Raw genomic sequence first — 20,960 nt, 5'->3', positions numbered from 1 at the left:
CTTCTCCCAGGTCCAACTCCAGCGCTTGCTATAGCTGGACAATATGCAAATCAGGCTTCTCTGTGCTCATGAAAACCAGCCCTGCCCTGACCCTGCAGCTCAGGGAGAGGAGCCCAGCTCTGGATTCCAAGTCCTCCCACTCAGTGATTAGCACTGAACACAGAACTCTCACCATGGACTTAAGGCTCGGCTGGTTCTTCCTTACCTTTATATTAAAAGGTAATTAGTAGATAGAAGATGCTGTGTGTTGTGTGGACAAGAAAAAGAGAAAATTTGGCTTCTGTGACAGTTTTCTGACAAGAATTCTGTTTTCAGGTGTCCAGTGTGAGGTGAAGCTGGTGGAGTCTGGGGGAGGCCTAGTGCAGCCTGGAAAGTCCCTGAAACTCTCCTGTGCATCCTCTGGATTCACCTTCAGTAGCTATTACATGAACTGGGTCCGCCAGGCTCCAGGGAAGGGACTGGAATGGGTCGCATACATTAGTGGTGACAGTAGTTACATCAAATATGCCGATGCTGTGAAGGGCCGATTCACCATCTCCAGGGAGAATGCCAAGAACACCCTCTACCTGGAAATGAGCAGTCTGAGGTCTGAGGACACAGCCATGTATTACTGTACCAGAGTCACAGTGATACAATGCTACTGTGAGCTCAGACACAAACCTCCCTGCAGGGTGATGAGGACCAGCAGGGGGCGCGGGGGATCACACAGAGATCTGAGCCCTGGAAGGGCCTGTTCAGAGAAACATAGAGGGCTGGACTCCTGTTACCTTCAAGGATTCTCTCTACAGGTATAATCTATAGTTATCCTGGAAGTGTCAAATTTTTTTATTTAATTATCTGTTTTCCATTGTGCTGTGCTGTGATATTATATTGTGTTTCTCTTGCAGTCTTCTCTCTCTCTCTCTCTCTCTCTCTCTCTCTCTCTCTCTCTCTCTCTCTCTCTCTCTCTCTCTCTCTCTTTGTGTGTTCCCGAGTATGTGTGAATGAGTATATTTCTGTACATGGTCAGAGACCCAAGAACCCTGGTGACCTTCACTCTCTCCTTCATCATCACAAGATAAGTGCACATCAGACACAGGTGAGGAACTGGTAAGAAAATGTGTGTGAAGCCCCATCCTTGAGAGTCTGAGGACAACGCAGCAGTGACACCCACTGAGCTTCAGCAGCTGCAGGAAGCTCATAATCCACTCAACGGGTGACAGGTCTTTAGTTTTCTTCTTTAATATCTATTTGTTATGTTTTTACTCATATAGTTTCCCTGAATTTAATGAGCCTAAGGAATTTTCTTTTAAATTGCTCATCCATTTTCTTTCCTCCAGAATCCTTCCTACGGCTTATATACGCCCTCCCCAGAAAACATGCTATGTAGTCCCTGTACTAAAATCCAAGACTAGGTCCTTTATCTGAAGCTCAGTGAATTCAAGTTTGGATCCTACAGAGAACTGGAAAAAAATGATGTTTCCTCACTGACATGTGGAATCCTATGGATGACATCACTATGAAAGAACAGGTAAGGATTGGAAACCAGGGAATGTTATTTTCTTCAGTGAAAGTATGAAGACACATGAGAACTGATCTAGGCGAGCTCAGATGGCCTTAAACTTGTTTCACCTGTGGTGATGTTATAACAGAGGCTGGGGTGCTATGCTCTCCTATCAGCTCTGTGGAAATGGTAGGAGAGGGGCTGTGTATTCATAAGTTCAGTCATTAGACAGAGCATCTGGAAATTGCAGACAAGAGTCAAGGCTGCTTCTGCAAAGCAATTTCATCTTCTCTGTCCTCCCCTTCCAACATCAGTTTCATATACTTGTACGAGGACTATGTTCCTGACTAAGAGGAAGGTGAGACTTTTAGCATCATGCCCACAACTACTCAACAACCACAGCAAGATTAGTGAAAGGCTCAGTAATTGTAAATGTGGTCCAGCCAGGCTGATGCCTGAGACTGGCCATTATTGTGATTGCCTCTTATTTCCAAGAGACCTTGGTTAACTCTTTTTAAAATCTGTGTTAATGGATGCGTTCTGAGATCCATGCACCATAGTTCTTGTATTTTCTTTATAATTATAAAGTAGATGAGAATCCTTAGAGGGAGGAGAGAGAGGGAGCTGAGAGCACTGGATGGAAGGTTGCTACTCTAAAGTAAATGAAGAGAGGAGTTAAATATTACTAATTTCCCGTGTTTCCACATGTCCAATAATGAGGCTGAGTTATCCATAAGGCACAGGTTCTCATCACAGACACCATCCCTTTGTCTTGACTGTGTCTCCGCTGAGCTAAATTGTTGGTGAAAGGTGTCCCAGAATGTGTGGCTTTCACAAATGACTACCTCACTGATGCTTCCTAGTAGTCATCTCAGGTTCCTGAGACACTTTCCATATTGTCCTATTTGTAGATAGAGGAATCATCAACATTGTTTCATGTCACAAGAGCCTATGAGATATATATATACATATATATGTATATATATATATATATATATATATATATATATATATATATTTGACCTAAGTGAACAGCCCAAGAGTTTATGTTGCTAGTTTACAGATCTGTGAGTTATGAACTATATTGTATAGTTTTCCTTGCTCTTTGGTGCCTTCTGTATACCCAAGGATGTACATCCAAGGACAGATGCATGGATGTGATGAAGAAGGAGCCTTCTGATGAGGCCACACTCTGAGGTCATGTGCTCCCCACCTTATACCATAGGAGTCTACAGATCTGAGAACAGCAGTCTCAATATCATATTAACCAACAATGGTAGGATATAATGAATATAAGACATGGCATGGGAACATTTGATGTTGATATTGCTCAAGGGGGCAATTTGAAATGTCAAAATGGTGGGAAGGAATGCAGGAATCCCTGTGACCACCCTCAGTTTCTATAGAAGAGTTACAGAAAATGATGCTCCCATGTCTCAGACATTCTTCTGAAGAAAAATAACATTGTTGTGTTTTATAATCGTAAACACGATTGTCTAAGAACCAGACTTCATTGCTGAACTGTAAATATGTAACTCTGTTATCTAACAAGCTATAATGATATGAATGAGATTTGGGATGTGGGAGTGTTGAATATTTGTGGGACACAACCACATTACAGGTTAGGAATTCTTGAATTCTCTCACTCCTACAGTGCCCACCATGATTGTGAGATCTGCCCTGAACATAGCCTCCCTTTTGAGCCCACATCAAGAGAACATATATAGATGGAAACTATGCACATAGGACTTCATTCTGCTCAGGCAAACCAGTCCAACCTGGACCTGCATCTCCAGCAGAGGACCCCAGTGTGAGATTCCCAGGTCTGCACATTCAATGATAAACACTGAACAAAGACCACTCACCATGGAATTGGGACTGAGCTGGGTTTTCCTTGTTGCTCTTTAAAAGGCAATTTACAACAAAAAAAAGACATGCTGAGTGTGTGAGTGGACATGGGTGACAGGGAAGGTAGACATGTGTGAGAGTTTCCTGACCAGAATCCTCAGTGTCTGCAGGTGTCCAGGGAGAGGTCCAGCTGGTGGAGTCTGCAGGAGGATTGTTGCAGGCTTGGGTAACCCAATAATTTCCGTGTACCACCTGGATTCACTTTCAGTGATTACTACATGCACTACATCTGCCGGACTCCAGGGAAGGGGCTGGAGTGGATCTCATACATGTGAGACTGGTATTTCGATAAAATATCCAAATCTGTCAGGGACAAATTGACCATATCCATAGACAATTTAAAGAATACTCTGTACCTCATCATGGATAGTCTGAAAGATGTTACAATCAAGTTTTACTGTGTCAAAAATGTACATGAGGAGACATGCTGGACACAGCCTCCCTGCAGGTTGTCCTCATGAACTTCAGGAGCCGTGAGAAAGCAGGGAGTTCAGAGTCTCCCTGAGCAGGAGCAGAAGTACATGAATGGCTGCAATTCCTGTGTCTGGGCTGCCTCTGCACATCACAGACACTTTCCCAGAAAATCTCTCCACATGTGTGCTGTGTAGGCATATTTGAACTGTTCAAATATAAAACAGTATTTTCAACTGTGATGTGTATATTTAAATATGGGATATACTCTGACCCAATCCAGATGTAGATCATCACACAGGGAAGAACTGACTCCACTGTGGGCATCAGGATAAGATTCTTAAATAATTTAGGAAGTCTGAAATGTGGACTCCCTAGACCCAGAAAGAGCCTCAGTTGGGTTTTATGGTTGAAACAGTATAGGATTCAAGTTAAACAGAAAAGTCAGGCATGGTCAGTGATCCATGAGTCCTGGAAAGCTTCACACCCACCATAGTCCTCACACAATGTGTGCACAGCAGAACAAACACTGACCAAGTGGTCTAGCTTGTCATGGGATGTGTGGAACGCCATTGATCCTGGGAAGGCTCCTGCATGGAGACTAGGAGAACAATGCAGCTGGTGACATCCCTGAGCCTCAGGTGTCTGTCCCACTCAGCAGGTAAGGTGACTTTGTGCCTCATCTCCCTTTCTAAGAAAGCTGTTGGATCACTCTATTGGCTGGAGTTTATAGGATGTTCTGTGATGCTGGGAGCTGCCATGTGTGAGAATCAATTCTCTTTTCATCCTTCCTTTATGTATTTATTTGTATGCTTTTTCAGTGCAGATCATTGAATTCACCAGCACTGAAGAATTTTCCTTTTAACACAGATTCATTCTTTCCCTTAGGCTTTCTTCTTCACATCCCTTCACTTTATATCTGTTCCCATGAGGATGAGGTAGGTGTGTGGTCTCCATGTAGACATTACAGGTTCAGGTCCTTATCATGATCACTTAAATCATATTTTTAATAAAATATCCACATTATTCATGTCTTTCTTTCCTAAAAGGAAGGAAGGAAGGAAGGACAGAAAAAAATCCATGCTTGCTTCATTTGAGAAAAATGCAGAGATAAGAAGAGTGTGGAGAATCTGAGTGTCTAAAGAAACAATGACAGCCTGTAGCAACATGAGATAAACAGAGAGGAATATTTCTCAGTCTGTGTTCCCCGGCAGTTCTAGCAATTGATTAAAGGAATTGTCTTCAAGGTAGATTGGCCAAAAAGGACCCTGTCCCCAGTACTACACCTTCCCAGGTTTTGTGATAAGCTCATACTCCATGAGAATTGGAGGATGTGTTTAACACAAGCAGTTACACTATTAAGGACTGTTTCAAAAAAGCAATAAGATGAGGATGACTCCAGCATTCATGGATATCAGTTTGTGTGAATAGGAAGCTACTGCATGTAGCTAGAGTTTTCCTGCATTGCCCACAATCAGGACAAATCTCTGTCACCTGCCAGTCCCAAGTCGCTCAGACCCAACCAAGTAAACACAGAGACTTATATTGCTTACAAACTGTATGGCCATGGCAGGCTTCTTGCTAACTGTTCTTATAGCTTAAATTAATCCATTTCCATAAATCTATACCTTGCCATGTGGCTCGTGGCTTACCAGCATCTTCACATGCTGCTTGTCATGGCGGCAGCTGGCAGTGTCTCCTCCCACCTTCCTGTTCTCTCATTTCTCCTCTCTGTTAGTCCTGCCTATACTTCCTGCCTGGCCACTGGCCAATCAGTGTTTTATTTATTGACCAATCAGAGCATTTGACATACAGACCGTCCTACAGCACTTCCCCTTTTCTTTTTTTTCTTTTTTTTTTTTATAGAGGAAGGTTTTTAACTTTTACACATCTCCAAAGCCAGCTTGGTATATTTTGGAATTTGGGCGTAGCTTCTCTTACTACTTCCTGCTGGAGGAGGGCGCTGTATCTCATGGGGACATAAAGAAAATTTTAGGATTATGGAGTAGTCCATGAGGGTGTATTGTCTGAGCCAGCCTTGAATCCGATCTGGATGTTGGATCATCTGGGCCATGGTGTCATTGGAGACCTTTCAGGGGGTCTTGGCTGGTTAAACCTGATGTATCTTAATCTGGAACAAATCCATAGCCTCTGGCTTTCTGTGGAAACAAAAGCAGAGCCTCCTTTCCAAAGCAACATATCCTTACATCCAAATTTTGAAGTCAAGATACCTTTAAAATATACATTTTGGCATAACTCAACAGCTTTTACAATCAAATGTTTTTCTTTAGTTACGAATATCAAAGAAAACATAATCCAGATTCTCTGTGTGGTAGCCATCTTTACGTGGCTTATTTTTTTTATATTACCTTGAGCCTATTGCTTTAAACTGCAACATTCTAAGACTGAAACTGCACTGTGGCTGCTGGCTCCACCCAATTCAGCTTCCCAACATGGCGGTGGTATGTTTTTCGCCAGCTCTGGAAGCCATCAACTCTCAGAAATAGTGGGTCTGTGCTTCCATCAAAGCAGCATGTAGCCCAGAAACCTCTTTTTTTGTTTTGTACTAGCAAAGGCTAAATCCACTAAGCAGCTTAATGTGCCACTTGCAGAGGCCTCATTCCCACCATACTGCAGGTCCAGCGCACACACCAGGAACCCGCCATAGTAGCTCAAACACGCAGGCTGCCATTAACTTGAGAGAAACAACTAGGAACTGTTTTTAGCTCCATTTTAGAATCTTTTTTTCTCAGGTTTTATGTGGAAACTCTTGCCAACACATTGGGGGCCAACTGGGGGTGAAGCAGCTGCTCACCAGAACATGGGAATAGGAGATTTTTAATATTCAACAGTGATGAACTTTTAATAAACTATACTATTTTGAAAACTTTTCTCCATCATTATTTTTTTGAAAATTCATTTACAGTTCCAATGTGTCTTGGCCATGTCTAAGGCAACCAACCAGTAGCCACATCCACAAATAAATGACTCTTCATCATTTTATGTATCTATATCCCCCAGCAACCACCATTGAATGCAGAGTCTATGACTGTTCAGTGCTGAATATAAACAGCTATGTGAGTGCCTGTCCACAGATAGTATGTCTACATCAGAGTCTCCAATTCCCCCACTTCCCTACTCATCATATCCCTCCCACCAAGGATCAAGGACATCACTAAAGACTGGGTTGAAGAAATGTAAATATTGCAGAAAGGAGAGGTGTGCTGTGAGATGGAGGTCTCTGGACATCACATGGTAATTGCACACAGGAGCTCACAATAGGTATGGATCCATGTACAAGATGTGTACAAAAGTAAAGTAAGCCAGTTAGATGGTCCAGCATGTAGAGGAGACAGGCTGCACTTGTCCAACCCACTTGGGATTCTCAATATTTTTTTTACTTAGCTAATAATGTTTAATATTTAAAATATTTTTTTAGAAGTTGTTTTGAAAATTAGAACATAGAAATGTCCAATATCCACAGAATGAAAGTCACAGTGCTATAATTAAATCTACTACTGGTCTGTCAAGGAAGATGAAGTTAAACTGTTTTCTAAGTACTTGTTTTATGCCCATAGAATAGAGCTGTTCTCAGCCTTGGTCAAAGAAGCCTCTTTCTGAAGTTTGACATTTAATGCCTGGATCGATGACTACCATAATACTGAGAATAAATGACTGTTGAAGACTTACCCCAAACCATTTGTGTGTGTGTGTGTGTGTGTGTGTGTGTGTGTGTGTGTGTGTACTGTGTCTGCTGAATCACGAGAAACAAAGAAAAAAGCAGCTTAAATGAATGCAGGAACTAAGGACAAGGAGGACATTGGCAGAGCAGGTGGCTGTCTTGCGGACAAAGTGCAGCCATTACAATTACGCACACATAGCAACAGTAAGTTGCTGCACGTCCCCAGAAAAAAAAGGAATGTAAGGAAGTGATGGAAGACAGGATGTGGGAGTGAGTGAGAGGGAGGAGGAGGGAAAGAGGAAATAAGGAAGTAGGAAATTTGAAAGAAGTCAGGGAAGGAGGGGAGGAAGAGAGAGAAGAGACATGAGAGTAGGAGGGACCAGAACGTGTCATCAGGAGTGAGAGGCAGAGGAGAGATGGCAGTAGGAATGAATGATGCTTAGATTCTTTTGGATAAACCTTATTCTGTCTCAATGTTCATAAAATGGTTTCTTCTTCAGTAAAACCCTTTTCTCTGTTTCAAAGGAAATATTCTCCAGTTCCCTCCTCATTAACTGTGCCATTTCAATGTAGCTAAAATATCAGTACAGGCTTTCCCACAGGCCTATCTGAGGAGGAGGAATACTATCTAACTGAGGTTCCCTCTTCCTAGATGACCATAGCTTGTGCTACACTGACAAAATGCTAACTATCATACAACTATACAATCTGGTATTATCATTGTAACATGACCTTGTAACGAATATCTGTGTCCACTAGACATAAATATATAAATGACTGAACAAATACTTAAAAATAAAGCTCTACCTAAAAAAATGGAAGATAATTATAAACATGTTTGTCTTTACCATGAATACCATCCCTTTCCAAATGGCATTCTCTTGGTGACTACCTTCTAGAAATTTTCATGGGAAAGGAAAACCCAAGAAGTATGAGAGTACAGTATTCTACAAAAAAATCCCTGAGGTAAGCAGAGATTAAAATATTTCAGTAAAGAATCTCATACCAAGTTCCCCAACTATGGTGTAAGAATGTAAGAATGATAATGATTCCCAAGATTTTACAACAAAAATAAAAATATCAGACAAACTCGACATGAGATATACTGACCATGATGTTTGAAAAATATTCTTCTAACCCTCAGATCACCACAAACAAGGACAACAGAGCACCCACAGTGGTGAGTGCCTGTCTAAACTTACACATGATTTCTGTCAGCCCAGTGTTCAGACCTATCTCCACCACCAACCCCCATAGTACAAAGATTATGCACAGAGGAATGGGGGTCACAAAATGTGGGGTGTCCAATTATAAAAAAGTGGTGGATGATCTCTGGGACTTACTCAGCAGGTTATTTTGAGCTATTCTTTTCCCTTCTCTGGTGATTTACATTACCAAGTCATGGAGAAAAGCCCTGCAATCCCTTGTTCTCTATGGTGACCTCACCTTAAGGCACAGGATTCCGCATGTTAAGCACAGCCCCTTCTTCACTACTTGTCATCACTTACTGTTATTTCTCTTTTCTGTTACTTAAGTTAACATAACCCTCAAGTCGGGTTGCATCACTGCTTTTTATGAGGTGTTGTAAACACCTGACTTCAGAATCCTCACCAATGAAATCATCATGTTTAAGATTTGTTGTTTTACAAGCTGAAAAGAGACAAGAAGAGCGATATAAAAGTATGTGAAGATAAATTGCCAGACAGACAAAAATCAGGAGGTAGTGAGACTAGTCTCCATCTATCTTGTCACTGAATGGGCAGGTGAATACTCTGCACCCACTGACACAGCAGCAAAGTCAATACCAGTCTTCTCTCAGATAAACATTTATAATCACATGCACTAAATGTTTGTGAGTTACTTTCTCACAAGTTGAATTTTCTAGGTTAGTAAGAAGAATAGGTTACCTACACTAACACTAAGAGAAAAGATTTCTAATAGTTCCTTAATCTGATTTGACATCCATCTAAATTTTAACCCTCTGCTTGAATTTACTGAGATATACAGATGCATCAAGAACGTGGTAACCTCTGCCGGGCGGTGGTGGCACATGCCTTTAATCCCAGGACTTGGGAGGCAGAGGCAGGCAGATCTCTGTGAGTTCGAGGCCAGCCTGGTCTACAGAGTGAGTTCCAGGAAAGGCACAAAGCTACACAGAGAAACCCTGTCTCAAAAAAAAAACAAACAAACAAACAAAAAAGAATGTGGTAACCTCTTTAGCATGCACAACATGTTTGTGGACTCAGTGCTTTTTGTCCAAGGCCAGCATAGTGCAAAGCATGCAATTTCATGTTTATCAAGAATAAGAAATCCAGATGATAGTAGAAAATTTTCCTGAGTTTCAATCTCCAGTTCCTCTAATAAGCACAAGGCTAATCTCAGTCACCTGGAGGAGAAACTGGATGCCTTGCTCTGTGCTTCCTTTTATCCTCTCAGGAACCTCCCCCAATGCAAAGCAGCCCTCAGCCTCAGAATGAAAGCCCAGGCCTAGCTGAGGAGCCCCATCTCCTCACTAGAGCCTCCCAGCAGAGCATGGCTGTCCTGGTGCTGCTCCTCTGCCTGGTGACCTTTCCAAGCTGTAAGTGTTTCAGAGTTTCAGGAGAGGGACCCAGGCATGTCATCTATGGGATTTATGACTGATGGTGATGTTGTTTGTCCCCAGGTGCCCTGTCCCAGATGCAGCTGAAGGAGTCAGGACCTGGCCTGGTGCAGCCCTCACAGACCCTGTCTCTCACCTGCACTCTCTGGGTTCTCATTAACTGACTATGGTGTAATCTGGGTCCGCCAGCCTCCAGGAAAGGGTCTGGAGTGGATGGGAGCAATATGGAGTGGTGGAGGCACAGATTATAATTCAGCTCTCAAATCCAGAGTCAGCATCAGCAGGGACACCTCCAAGAGCCAAGTTTTCTTAAAACTGAACAATCTGCAAACTGAGGACACAGCCATGTATTACTGTGCCAAAGACACAGTGAAGGAACTCCAGTGTGAGCCTGCACAAAAACCTCCCTACAGACACATTCAGGACCAGCAGGGGGAGCTGAGTACCAGCAGAGACTTCCCAGGACTAGTATGGAGTCTCTTCAGAATCTAGGAAGTTCTGGACTATCCTGCATGAACACGTGTTTTAATTTTAGAACCTGTGGGTTTCACCTCCAGCCAAGGAAATCCTCTAGCAGCCCCTCTCCAGTGTCATATTCTATTAAACTTCCTATTTGTTCACATATTAGAACAAATGATTTTTTTTCCTACAAACCTTCCAAGCTATATATTTGCTTCTTCTTATCAGATAGGATGGCACATAATTTTATATATTCCATATATGAATATATATGGTTCTATCAGTGGATATACTTATATTTCAAAAGGAGTCTGAAATCATGATACTTGTTGACTGTATTTTCAGTAAGAAAGCTTGGAGATGTTTACTAATCTGTAATGCAGCTTCCCTGAATTACCCTTTCCAAGGTTAGCTTAGAAACTGAAATAACCATTATTTCCATCTTCCGAATGATGAGGGCTTAAAAGAGTACAATTCGTTACCATTTTTGACAGGTTCCATGTTTTCACATTTCTATCCTGGTAAAAGTTACCTTGCACCTCAAAGTCTCCAGTAATTATTCCTCTGCAGATGTTTGTGCATGCTCAGACCAGGAATTTCTCAGCCACCAGTGTGTGCATCCCAGATAATGTCAGCTCCGGTCCCTGTTCTCTTCAGCCCTTCCCATAGGCACCTGTGTTCTATGATATTTGGTGTGTGTGTGTGTGTGTGTGTGTGTGTGTGTGTGTGTGTGTGCCCGGTGGGGGTGTGTGTGGTTCTTTTGCTGCTTACAAAGACTTCTAGGATTGCTCTTCTGGCATTCTCTTACTGGAAGAGCCTAGTGTCTCATGTGTGAGCTAAAGAACTGTCATTCAGAAAAGCAATGTTGGCTGTGAGATCCATGTTAATGGATCATGAACTTGAAGCAGCTTTAAAAGGAAAAAAAGAATCTGCTCATCTGAGACTTCTCTGGAAACTCTTGCAGTTACATGATTAGTGTGTGATGAAGCTTTGGAGACCAAAATGACTAGACTATTAGAATCATGAGATCAGAACACCTAATAGTAAATTGCACAACTCCACACAATGCTGAACCAAAATTTTCCAGGGTCAGTCAGTGTGAGCATCAGCCTACATGGCTGGTGGTGAAACAGAATGAGCAGAGTGAAACTTGTAAAGAGTCTGTTGAACCTAAAATACCAGAAACTACATCTATAGGTTCTAATTCCAGAGGATTTCAGTTTTGACACAACATGATACTGATATGCTAGCAGTATGTGTTAAGGGACTATTCATACATACACATTGGGTTTGTATATTATTGAGCAAACACATATGGCCAAGGATCCCGCTCTGAAGTAGAACAGCAGTATCAGTAGTGTCTGGAGATGCCCTTGAGATTCTCTCCTGAGTGTGTCCTGTGATTGGTTCTAGAGAGTTATAAAGAAAAGGATACCCAGGTGACATGGCTGCAAAGTCGTGGCACACACTAGCTCACCCAGGTAACCAAACTGAAAAACACCTGATAGGGTGTGACAACAGTGACATGTGTTCCTGTGAAGTTTTCTCTACTCCTGTCAGACGCTGAGGAAATATCACCTTAGTGTCAAGAAGCCACTAATCATATGTGAATAGCTATTTTTAAAGCCTGTATAGATTTTTCTGTTAATGGGTTTCACAGAAATAATCGAAGAACCTCATCAGGTCTCAGGAACGTGGTCTCTGATGAATTGGCTGCTCCTGATTCAGTTGGGGTAGACAAAAGTATAAAATTCAAAATACCAGGAGCCTCAAATCTTTTCTGGCCTTTTCCCACATTAAATTAGATTATTACTATTCTTACTATTTGGAGAATTTTTAGTGATTTACAAACTTATGGGGGGAAATGTAATAATGTTGAGATCACTAAAATATTCTGATTGATGAGAAGGACCCGAGAAAGTTAGTAAATCATAGACTCCAATTGTAGCTTTGTAACCATCAGTGATAACAATGTTGTAAGAAACTATTCTTTCACATTTCAGAAAGTTTAAATATGATAATTAAATGGTGCTACACATTAGTAGTGTAAAATAAAAACTTACTATCTAATTGATGTTTATCAAGAAACCTCATTGTAGAACTGTGTTGTGAGGACATCCAGGGAGATTTTGTAAACCAGTTTTTTCCTCTTCTGCCTGCATTTCAGTAACAATCCTACTCTTTATTGTGCTTAAGTGATGGTTGAATCTGCTTGTATTTATCCTGACATTTTCAAATACAAGTCCATTATTGAAAGACCACACATTTATTGTTTTAGAGAATATCTATTAAAACTACTCTGTCCATATATGAAGACATAATATGTTGTTATTAACTATGGTCAACATTCATATGACTCATCATTTGGGATAATCTTTTCTATGTAACTAATTAATCTTCTCACTCTATACTGCCTAAGCCAGGGTCTCCCTGCCTTCAATTTAATATAACCTGGAACCAGTTTCATAGGGTCTGCTTGATAAGAGGTCATTTCTTTCCCTTGGTCTCTGGCTTTCATTTATTAAATGTCTTCCATTTCATCCATCTTGGTGTGATGTTTAGGCTGTTATGTCTAGAGCTGAGGCAAACATGAGAAGTGAGGTTATGATTGCTCCTCCAGGTGCTGGAGAAGCAGCTCACTCATTCAGAGAGCATAGTGTTTTTGGAGGGAATCAGGTTCAGTTCCTTCACCTGCAGTGGGTACCTTATACACACCTGTAAGTACAGGAGACCAAGCACCCTCTTTGGCCTCCATAAACACTACTCTACCCACACAGAAATATGTGCTTATAATTAAAAAGAAAGTGTTTCTTTAAAAATTACTCATGCAATTCTAGGAGGTGGTCCAAAGGAAAAGTTTTGCGTAGCATATATAAGGTCTTGATTCAAATGTTAATATTTGAAAATCACATTTCTCATTTTGATTAATAAATATCATGTTGGAGTCATCACTATTCTCTGTTAGAGGTTAAGACCCTGTTTGTCTCACTCAGATGATCAGTCTCGTATTTCTTCTCAAGAATGATACGTTTCCAAACTTGTCTGAGATTTGGGATCAAAGAAAACATGTAAATCAGGGGACTTGGAGGTTAGAGGCAGTATCCTGATGAGGAAGCATCCTTCTGCCTTTAATCCTCAAATTAGGATCCTTCATCACAGCCTAGTCACATGAGCAGAAGACATTGCATAAAGCCAAAATTAAATCCCAAATGTTAAATTGCCTTATAACCCTGGAAACCAGTAGTTTGAGTGCCACTCACTAAAAGAAAAAATAGAAACAAGTATTGAGTGGCTGGAGAGAGAGAGATCACTTCGATGTGTAATGGGAGCACGGTTTTATTAGGACATTATAATATAATGTGGTTGTCACTCAAAGAATTACATGTACAGATCCAAGTGACCCAAACTGAATTCTGATCAGTAGCCAAAGGAAATGACAGTTTCATTGAAATTAGATCTTTGAATTTCTGTGTTTATTTGCTGATCCCACAATTGCACTGAAGCCACTGCTGCATTCTCTGTATGCAAAGCCTGAGGTGTGATGTCTCATAAAGACACCCTCAATGAGTTGTGATTCTAGCTCCCACATCCCCATGGTCCTTCACCAATGTGTGATGAGCATGGCATTTGTCTATGAATAACATGTGGACAGAAATTATATTATTGATTTAAACAATAATTCATTGAGGTGTTGTACCACACACTAATACACACATAATAATGAGTTTCTAGGAGAGTAAACTTCCATGAGAACACTATGCTGTAAGATAGAAAAACATTCATTGCTCCCATGAAATACCTGGAAATATTCCTTTCATCTAATAATCTTAACAAACTTGGGGAATATGTATTTACAATGGTTGTGCTCCCTTAATGAATTCACCTATCACTCATTAGACACTGGCCCTTGTTTCATTTGGATAGATATTGACTGACATTTTGATGGAAGCACACTCTCTTGGTCTCTCTGTTTTCCATACTCATGTATTGTTTTTCACTAGGCTCTTACTCGGAACTTGCCTGTGTATTCAAGGGTGAGGAATCTCTTGTATGCAGCATCTTGGTATCATACTGTCTTGAAGCTCAGTACTCTTTATAAGTTAATTAAATTACTTTATAGATATATGAAACATACAATAATGGATGTTCTCACATTCCTTTGACTGGAACCATCTAACTGTATCATCATATGACTGTAAGGCCCAGGTAATACCTCTGCATCTCCTCAGTGTCCCTCACCATAGGGAATCCCCAAATACCCATCCACAGCCCATCTAGTATCTTGTATTCCTTCTTCTAGTTCCTAAACAGTAACCGTAAACAGTCAGTATTCCCAAAATACCACTCATTGAAAACCAGGAATCCTTCACCTTCCAACATACCCAAAAGATAAATATTATGAATGACCTGGCTCTTTTGACTCCAGCACATCTCAGCTAAGGGATATCCCAATGCCCCACCTGCCACTACTTCAGTATTCTGTGCCTCTTCTCCCAGCCCCTGTCTTTCAGGAGTCTCTATAGTTATGCTTCCTACTGCCATGCAGGGATTCGTGGAGTTAGCTTGGCCTAGCTGCCTTGGGAGGCATTAAGTCATAGTTTTCAGGTTAAAGCTCAAGGTTCCTGGTGCACCATGTGCGTTCCATTTCCTAAGACACTGATGCACTCACTCAGGCTGTGAAGCATTCAGGCGGCTTTGTGTTTCTCTGTATGTTCCTTTAGTAGTCAATGAAGCATGAAAACTGGACAGTACAATTCTTCTTAGACATTAGTATTGTATACACTATATGGCTTGCAAAATTCACTGTATTCTACTAACTACAACTGTATTGATCCTGGCAATTGCCGTTATATTCTGTTTCCGATAGAGGTATGAAAAGTCTATTTGCTCTTAATAAAATTGTCACAGCCTCAGTGGTGCTGGAATGCTTCCAATTGGCCTGATTTAATTCCTCATGGCTATATCAGGTGATCGTAACCTGGTAAGTAAACATCGACACTTACATGTTGTCCAATGTGGCCAGAAGAACCAAGTACTGAATTTGCACCTCCTCCTGATCCCTGTGCTCTTGGGATTTCCCAAAATCCAGCCATCAGCCCATCTATTACCCTGAACCTCTTCTGGTTCATCTCCATTAAAAATGCCCTAGTCATTTTTAATGTCACAGCATTCTTGCCCATGTTCTACCTCTTACGTTTTTTCCACTTCCTCTTCCTCAGTGTTCTCTGAAACTTAGAGGAATATGGATGAAACTGGGAATTTTTATTGCATTGTCTATTAGATTTGTGCTCCAGATAACCTCACCTCATTCTGTGGCTGAATGCTCAAGTTAAAATGCCATTAGCTGTCACACCACCCATTTCCAGATAGGCTTTATGTGATTACTGCTATTTACAGATAAAATATTTTTTCATTTATTGCGGTTGTTTTCATATTCTGTGAAAATATACCTAACAGGAAGCAACTTCAGAGAGGAAGGGTTCGTTTGGCTGAAGGTGTCAGTGGTGCAGTCCATCATTTCAGGAAGGCAAGTCATACAGGAATTCTCACACTGCACCTGCATTCTGGAAGCAGAGAATAAATCACAAGGAGAGCTGATGTGTAAAACCTCAAGATCCACACTCAATGACTCAGTTCCTCCTGAGGGTCCACCTCTCAAAAATTCCACAGCCTTCCCAAAGAATACCATCAGATGAGGGGAAAAGTTGAAACACATAACCCAATGGGAGATGGTTTACATTCAAGTGACAACATTTACATAGTGTTTTTATTAATTTGAAGTTTTAATGTTTTTTACATTACCTGAGTAAAATGTATTGGAAATTATGGGATTTTTAAGCCATTCTTTGTCTATATGAAAATGAATACCATGAGCTCAATGCTTAAATGTATTTATAAATGGTTCTAAAACATCTTCCTGTCATTTTTGAATAAGAGGGGCCTGGGAGGCTCTGGGAAGAAATGAGGGAAGGAAAACAGTGGTCAGAATATAATCTGTGCTTAAAATTTTTCAATAAAATTAAATGATAATTATGATTTTTAATCTATGGTTGATGATCAGGCATGGTGGTGCATGCCTTTAATCTGGGAAGTAGGGAGAGAGAGGCAAGAGGATGTCTTGTAGTTCAAGACCAGCCTGGTCAACATAGTGATTCCAGGCCAACCAAAGTGAACCTATCAAAAGAAAGGAAGAAAGAAAGTCATCCCTTGTATCTCTGAATGTGAGAGATCTGGGTGTGGGTGTGATGCTGTGAATCAGTGTGTGTGTGTGTGTGTGTGTGTGTGTGTGTGTGTGTGTGTGTGTGTGTTGGGATGTATAACTTATCTGTGAGTGTGACTATGTGTGTGTGTATTTGTGTGTGTTGGGATGTGGGACCATATCTGTAAGTGTGACTGTGTGGAAAGGTGTGATTAGATTTATGACTGTATCTGTAACTGTCACTATGAGTGTGGCTGTGGTTGCAAAACTTGTGCAGACTGTCACCTCCCCCACATCCATCCTCTCATCAGAAGCATTTTGGGTCCAAGGTTCTAATATATGAATTTATGAGACCCTCACCCCTTATTCCAGGAACACCCAGGCCAGCTAAATCCAAATCTCACAGTCAGTCATCTGGTGTTTCCAATAGCTGCTCAAGGTAATACTCATCTCGGCTCCGTGTCAAGAGAATTGTTTCATAAAGACAGCCCCATGTTGCCTGGTATAAGCTGGAAAAAGCAAATGGTGGAAGGGGAACTTAAAAGGAATAAAAGAGAGGACTTCAGGATGCCAAAGCAGGGAGTTTGCTGCAAACAGAATATGTCTCCATAACAGACTGAGCAGTAGATAGATGTTGCCATGGAATGCCTCATTATAAACCTCTAAAAGGCCTGTGGATATGGTTCTCTCACAAATAAGTAAAATACAGAAAATTATCAAGTGTTCTCATCACAGAGAGTGAGTTCTGCTAACATCACCCTGTAGGTCTGACTCTGTCCAAGATCCTCATCAGGGAGAAGAAGCCAAGTCCAGCCCAGACAGTGGAAAAGACTGAGCTCCTATATAGAAACACAGTTTTGTGTGGTAGTATTTCATTACACATTGATACTAAGAGACAAGCAGTATGGAAACAGAGCATGTTTTGAGCACATGCTGGTAAAGGAACCAAAGGAAGTGTGATGAATCCTTAATGAGGAAAGCGTGAACATGGAGCCACCTTACTCCGTCTATTTCCATCTCTGTCATCATTGTTATTGACATTTTATATCTGCTCTGAGCAGTTCCCTCTCTCCAGGTCCGACATGCAAATAAAGCTTCTCTGTGCCCATGAAAACCAGCCCTGCCCTGACCCTGAAGCTCTGGCAGAGGAACCCAGCCCTGGATTCCCAAGACTTGGGGCTCACCTTGGTTTTCATTATCATTGTTTTAAAAAGTAATTATTGAGATGAGATTCTGTGTGTTGTATGGACATGGAAAAGAGAAAAATTATTTTTGTGAAAGTTTTCTGAACAGCATTTGCTGTGTTTGCAAGTGTCCAGTGTGAGGTGCAACTGTTGGAGTCAGGGGAAGTGGGGGAGACTTCCTGCAGCCTGGAAAGTCCCTGAAACTCTCCTGCATAGACTCTGGATTCGTATTCAGTGACTGTAGACAGAAGTCATGGAGTGGTCCTCCAGGCTTTAGGGAAGGGGCTGGAGTTGGTCACATACATTAATTATAACAGTAGAAATATCAAAGATGTAGATACTGTGAAGGGCTGACTCACCAACTCCAGAGACAATGCCAAGAACACCTTGGACCTAGAAATGGGCAGTCTGAGGTCTGAGACACAACCATATATTACTGTGCAAGCTTCATAGTGAAATAATGTGAGCTAAGATAGGAACTTCCATGCAGAACACTCAGGACCAGCAGGGGGCGCTAAAATCACACAGAGCTCAGGTCACAGAAGAGCCTATTCAGAGAGGTATACAGGCTGGACTCCTCTGTGTCTGGGCTGCCTCTCCACATCATACTCAGGGATTCTTTCTACAAGTATAGTGTGTAGTAATCCTTGATGAGTCCACATAATTATTCAGACTTCTGCTTTTGTATTATTTGGGGTTTCTGTTGCTGTGCAAAGACATCATGACCACGTCAACTATTATAAAGGAAAACATTTAACTGGGGCTGGCTTATAGTTCACAAGTTTAGTCCATCATTGTGGCAGGAAGCATGGGGGCATGCAGGCAGACATGGTTCTGGAAAGGTAGCTGAGAGTTCTACACATGGATCCACAGTCAGCAGGAAGAGAATGAGATACATTAGCCCAGGCTTTAACTTTTGAGATATCAAAGCCTGCCCCCATTGAAGCACTTCCTCCAACAATGCCACACCTACTTTAACAAAGCCACACCTCCAACAGTGACAGCCCCTTGTGAGTTTATGAGGCCATTTTCATTCAAATTACCAGAGCTTTCCATTGTGACACATGTTATCAATCTACATGATAACTTTGAAATAATTTCCACCGCAGGGCCCTGAATAAACCAACTTCCAAGATCAAGGATCACACTGTCTCCTCTTCCCAACTGTTGTTGTGCTGGTTGACTCCTGTTAGTAGTCTGGCCCACCCCTTGAGGACCTGCCCAGGATCCTCCTGATGTAATCCTATATTCCCTTGAAGGAAAAAACTCCTCCCCCTTTGCTTTCTCTCCCAGTCCCTTCCTCTTTCCCACCATAAGGTAGGCACATCTCTGCTGATCCTCCCTTCTCTCTTTCTCTCTCCCTCTTCCCCTGTCTTTCTCTCTTTCTCTCTTTCTCTCTTTCTCTCTCTCTCTCTCTCTCTCTCTCTCTCTCTCTCTCTCTCTCTCTCTCTTCCCTATCTTTCTCTCTATCTTTGTACTGTACTAAACTCTCTCCACATGGATGCAGTGCCTGGGGTGTTAATGACTTTCCAAGAGCTGCAGCCCACCGCTGTGTTTGCATGGCATGTTTCCCCCTCTCCTGGGACACCTAGGCCCTGCCAACCAGGGCCTCACATGCACGGTATTATTAGAACTACAGCACCTACCTATTTACTGTAGTTATGGAAACCTAAGTACAGGTCATTGTTCTCATGTGGTTAGAACTTGAAACACAGACCTATCTCTGTAGCCCCACTATGGATGTTTTTTAAAAGTAGGATATACTCTGACTTGAACAAAATGCAGGGCATCACACGGGGCAGGTAATTTTGTATGAGAAAAAGGATATCTTTAAGAAGCAAAGGATCCTTGAGATTGTGAAACCCAAGACTCATGAAAGCGATTCAGTGAGATTCCTAGCTAGAGCACTGTAGAATTCAAGTTGGAACCAACAACAAAATCAGGCAGGGTCAGTGGCCTATGAACTCAGATGACCTTTACACTGCCCATCATCCTCATACAAATTATAGACAGCAGACCCAGCACTGACCCAGCTGTGGTGCTGGTAATAAATTGTGTTTGAGGCACTAGCACTGAGATGTTAGGCCAATGTATCTTTTGACACTCAGTGACCTTCAAACTGCTCCTAACCCACTTATGGGTAATGTATCTTTTTTTTTCTCCTTCACTATGTATTTGTTAGGGTTTAATTTGCATAGTTCCTCCATAATTTAATTGGCTTAGGGAACTTTCTTTTAACATAGTGATCTCTTTTCTTTCCTCCTAAGGTTTCTAAGAGTCTTATTTACACTGATGTCCCAGAAACATGATGAGAAAGACCTCTGGCTGATACTGAGTTAGGGTTGGGGTTCTTTATCTGAAGCTCAGATATACTCAAGTTGTGGCTCTTACAGGAAACAGAATATGGCATTCTTTTCAGTGGCATTCTGGGATCATAAGAGTAGTGTCATTATGAAAGAGTAGGTGGGCACTGGAAGCCAGGGGATTATTTTTGTTCAATCGAAGTATAATGTCACCTAGCAACTGATCTAGGTTTTTCATATTGCTTGAAGTTGTTTTGCCTGTGATGATGGCACACCTGTGACTCAAACACGTTGGTATTCTGTGAGTTCTGGAGAACTGGCACCAGAGGCCTCTGTATTCATACAGTCACCCATTGGGCAGAGATCTGGGAGATGCAGCCAGGAGCCACCGTTGCTTTCACAAAGCAATTCTGCCTTCCCTGGCTGCATCAGGTTCGTCCACACCTGAGAGGACAATGGTCAGGAGAGGAAGCTGAAGCTTCAACGTAGTGTCCACAACAGCCACAGTTAGACTTGTGAGTGTCTAGTTTTTAATAGAAGGCCACTAATGGGGCTGAGCTGTCCACAAGACACAGGCCCTCACTAGAGGCTCCATCTCACTATCTTAACTCTGTCCCCCTAAGCTTAGTCCCTGGCCAAAGGAGTCCCCACATGTGTGTTCATCACAAGTGTTTACCTCCCTGCTGTTTCCCAGTGGTCATCTTAGTCCCCTTAGTCTCACATTTCACAGCA

General features: G+C 41.7%; 2 long non-coding RNA genes and 2 gene segments (V, D, J or C); 3 read left to right on the top strand and 1 right to left on the bottom strand.

The window, feature by feature from the left end:
* LOC131923898 (Ig gamma-1 chain C region secreted form-like) overlaps nt 1-20,960 on the top strand; it is a 549,642-nt gene that overhangs the window by 269,618 nt on the left and 259,064 nt on the right.
* LOC131923910 (uncharacterized) lies at nt 684-3,355 on the top strand. Of its 2 annotated transcripts, none has more exons than XR_009382747.1 (5): nt 684-788; nt 1,058-1,202; nt 1,320-1,510; nt 2,612-2,759; nt 3,138-3,355. It is a non-coding gene; the product is annotated as an uncharacterized LOC131923910 (long non-coding RNA). The 2 variants fall into 2 exon arrangements; XR_009382748.1 differs by having other exon boundaries at nt 1,010-1,202.
* Nucleotides 5,695-20,227, bottom strand: LOC131923913 (uncharacterized). The gene is made up of 3 exons (XR_009382752.1): nt 17,102-20,227; nt 15,993-16,106; nt 5,695-5,961 (listed from the first exon to the last, which is right to left on the bottom strand). It is a non-coding gene; the product is annotated as an uncharacterized LOC131923913 (long non-coding RNA).
* LOC131923900 (Ig heavy chain V region PJ14-like) lies at nt 10,014-10,656 on the top strand. The segment is given in 2 exon segments: nt 10,014-10,062; nt 10,147-10,656. Coding segments are annotated over 2 exon segments (475 nt in total).

Source organism: Peromyscus eremicus, chromosome 14 (assembly GCF_949786415.1).
Source record: "Peromyscus eremicus chromosome 14, PerEre_H2_v1, whole genome shotgun sequence".
Lineage (NCBI taxonomy): Eukaryota > Metazoa > Chordata > Mammalia > Rodentia > Cricetidae > Peromyscus > Peromyscus eremicus.
This window is presented reverse-complemented; position numbering and strand designations above follow the sequence as displayed.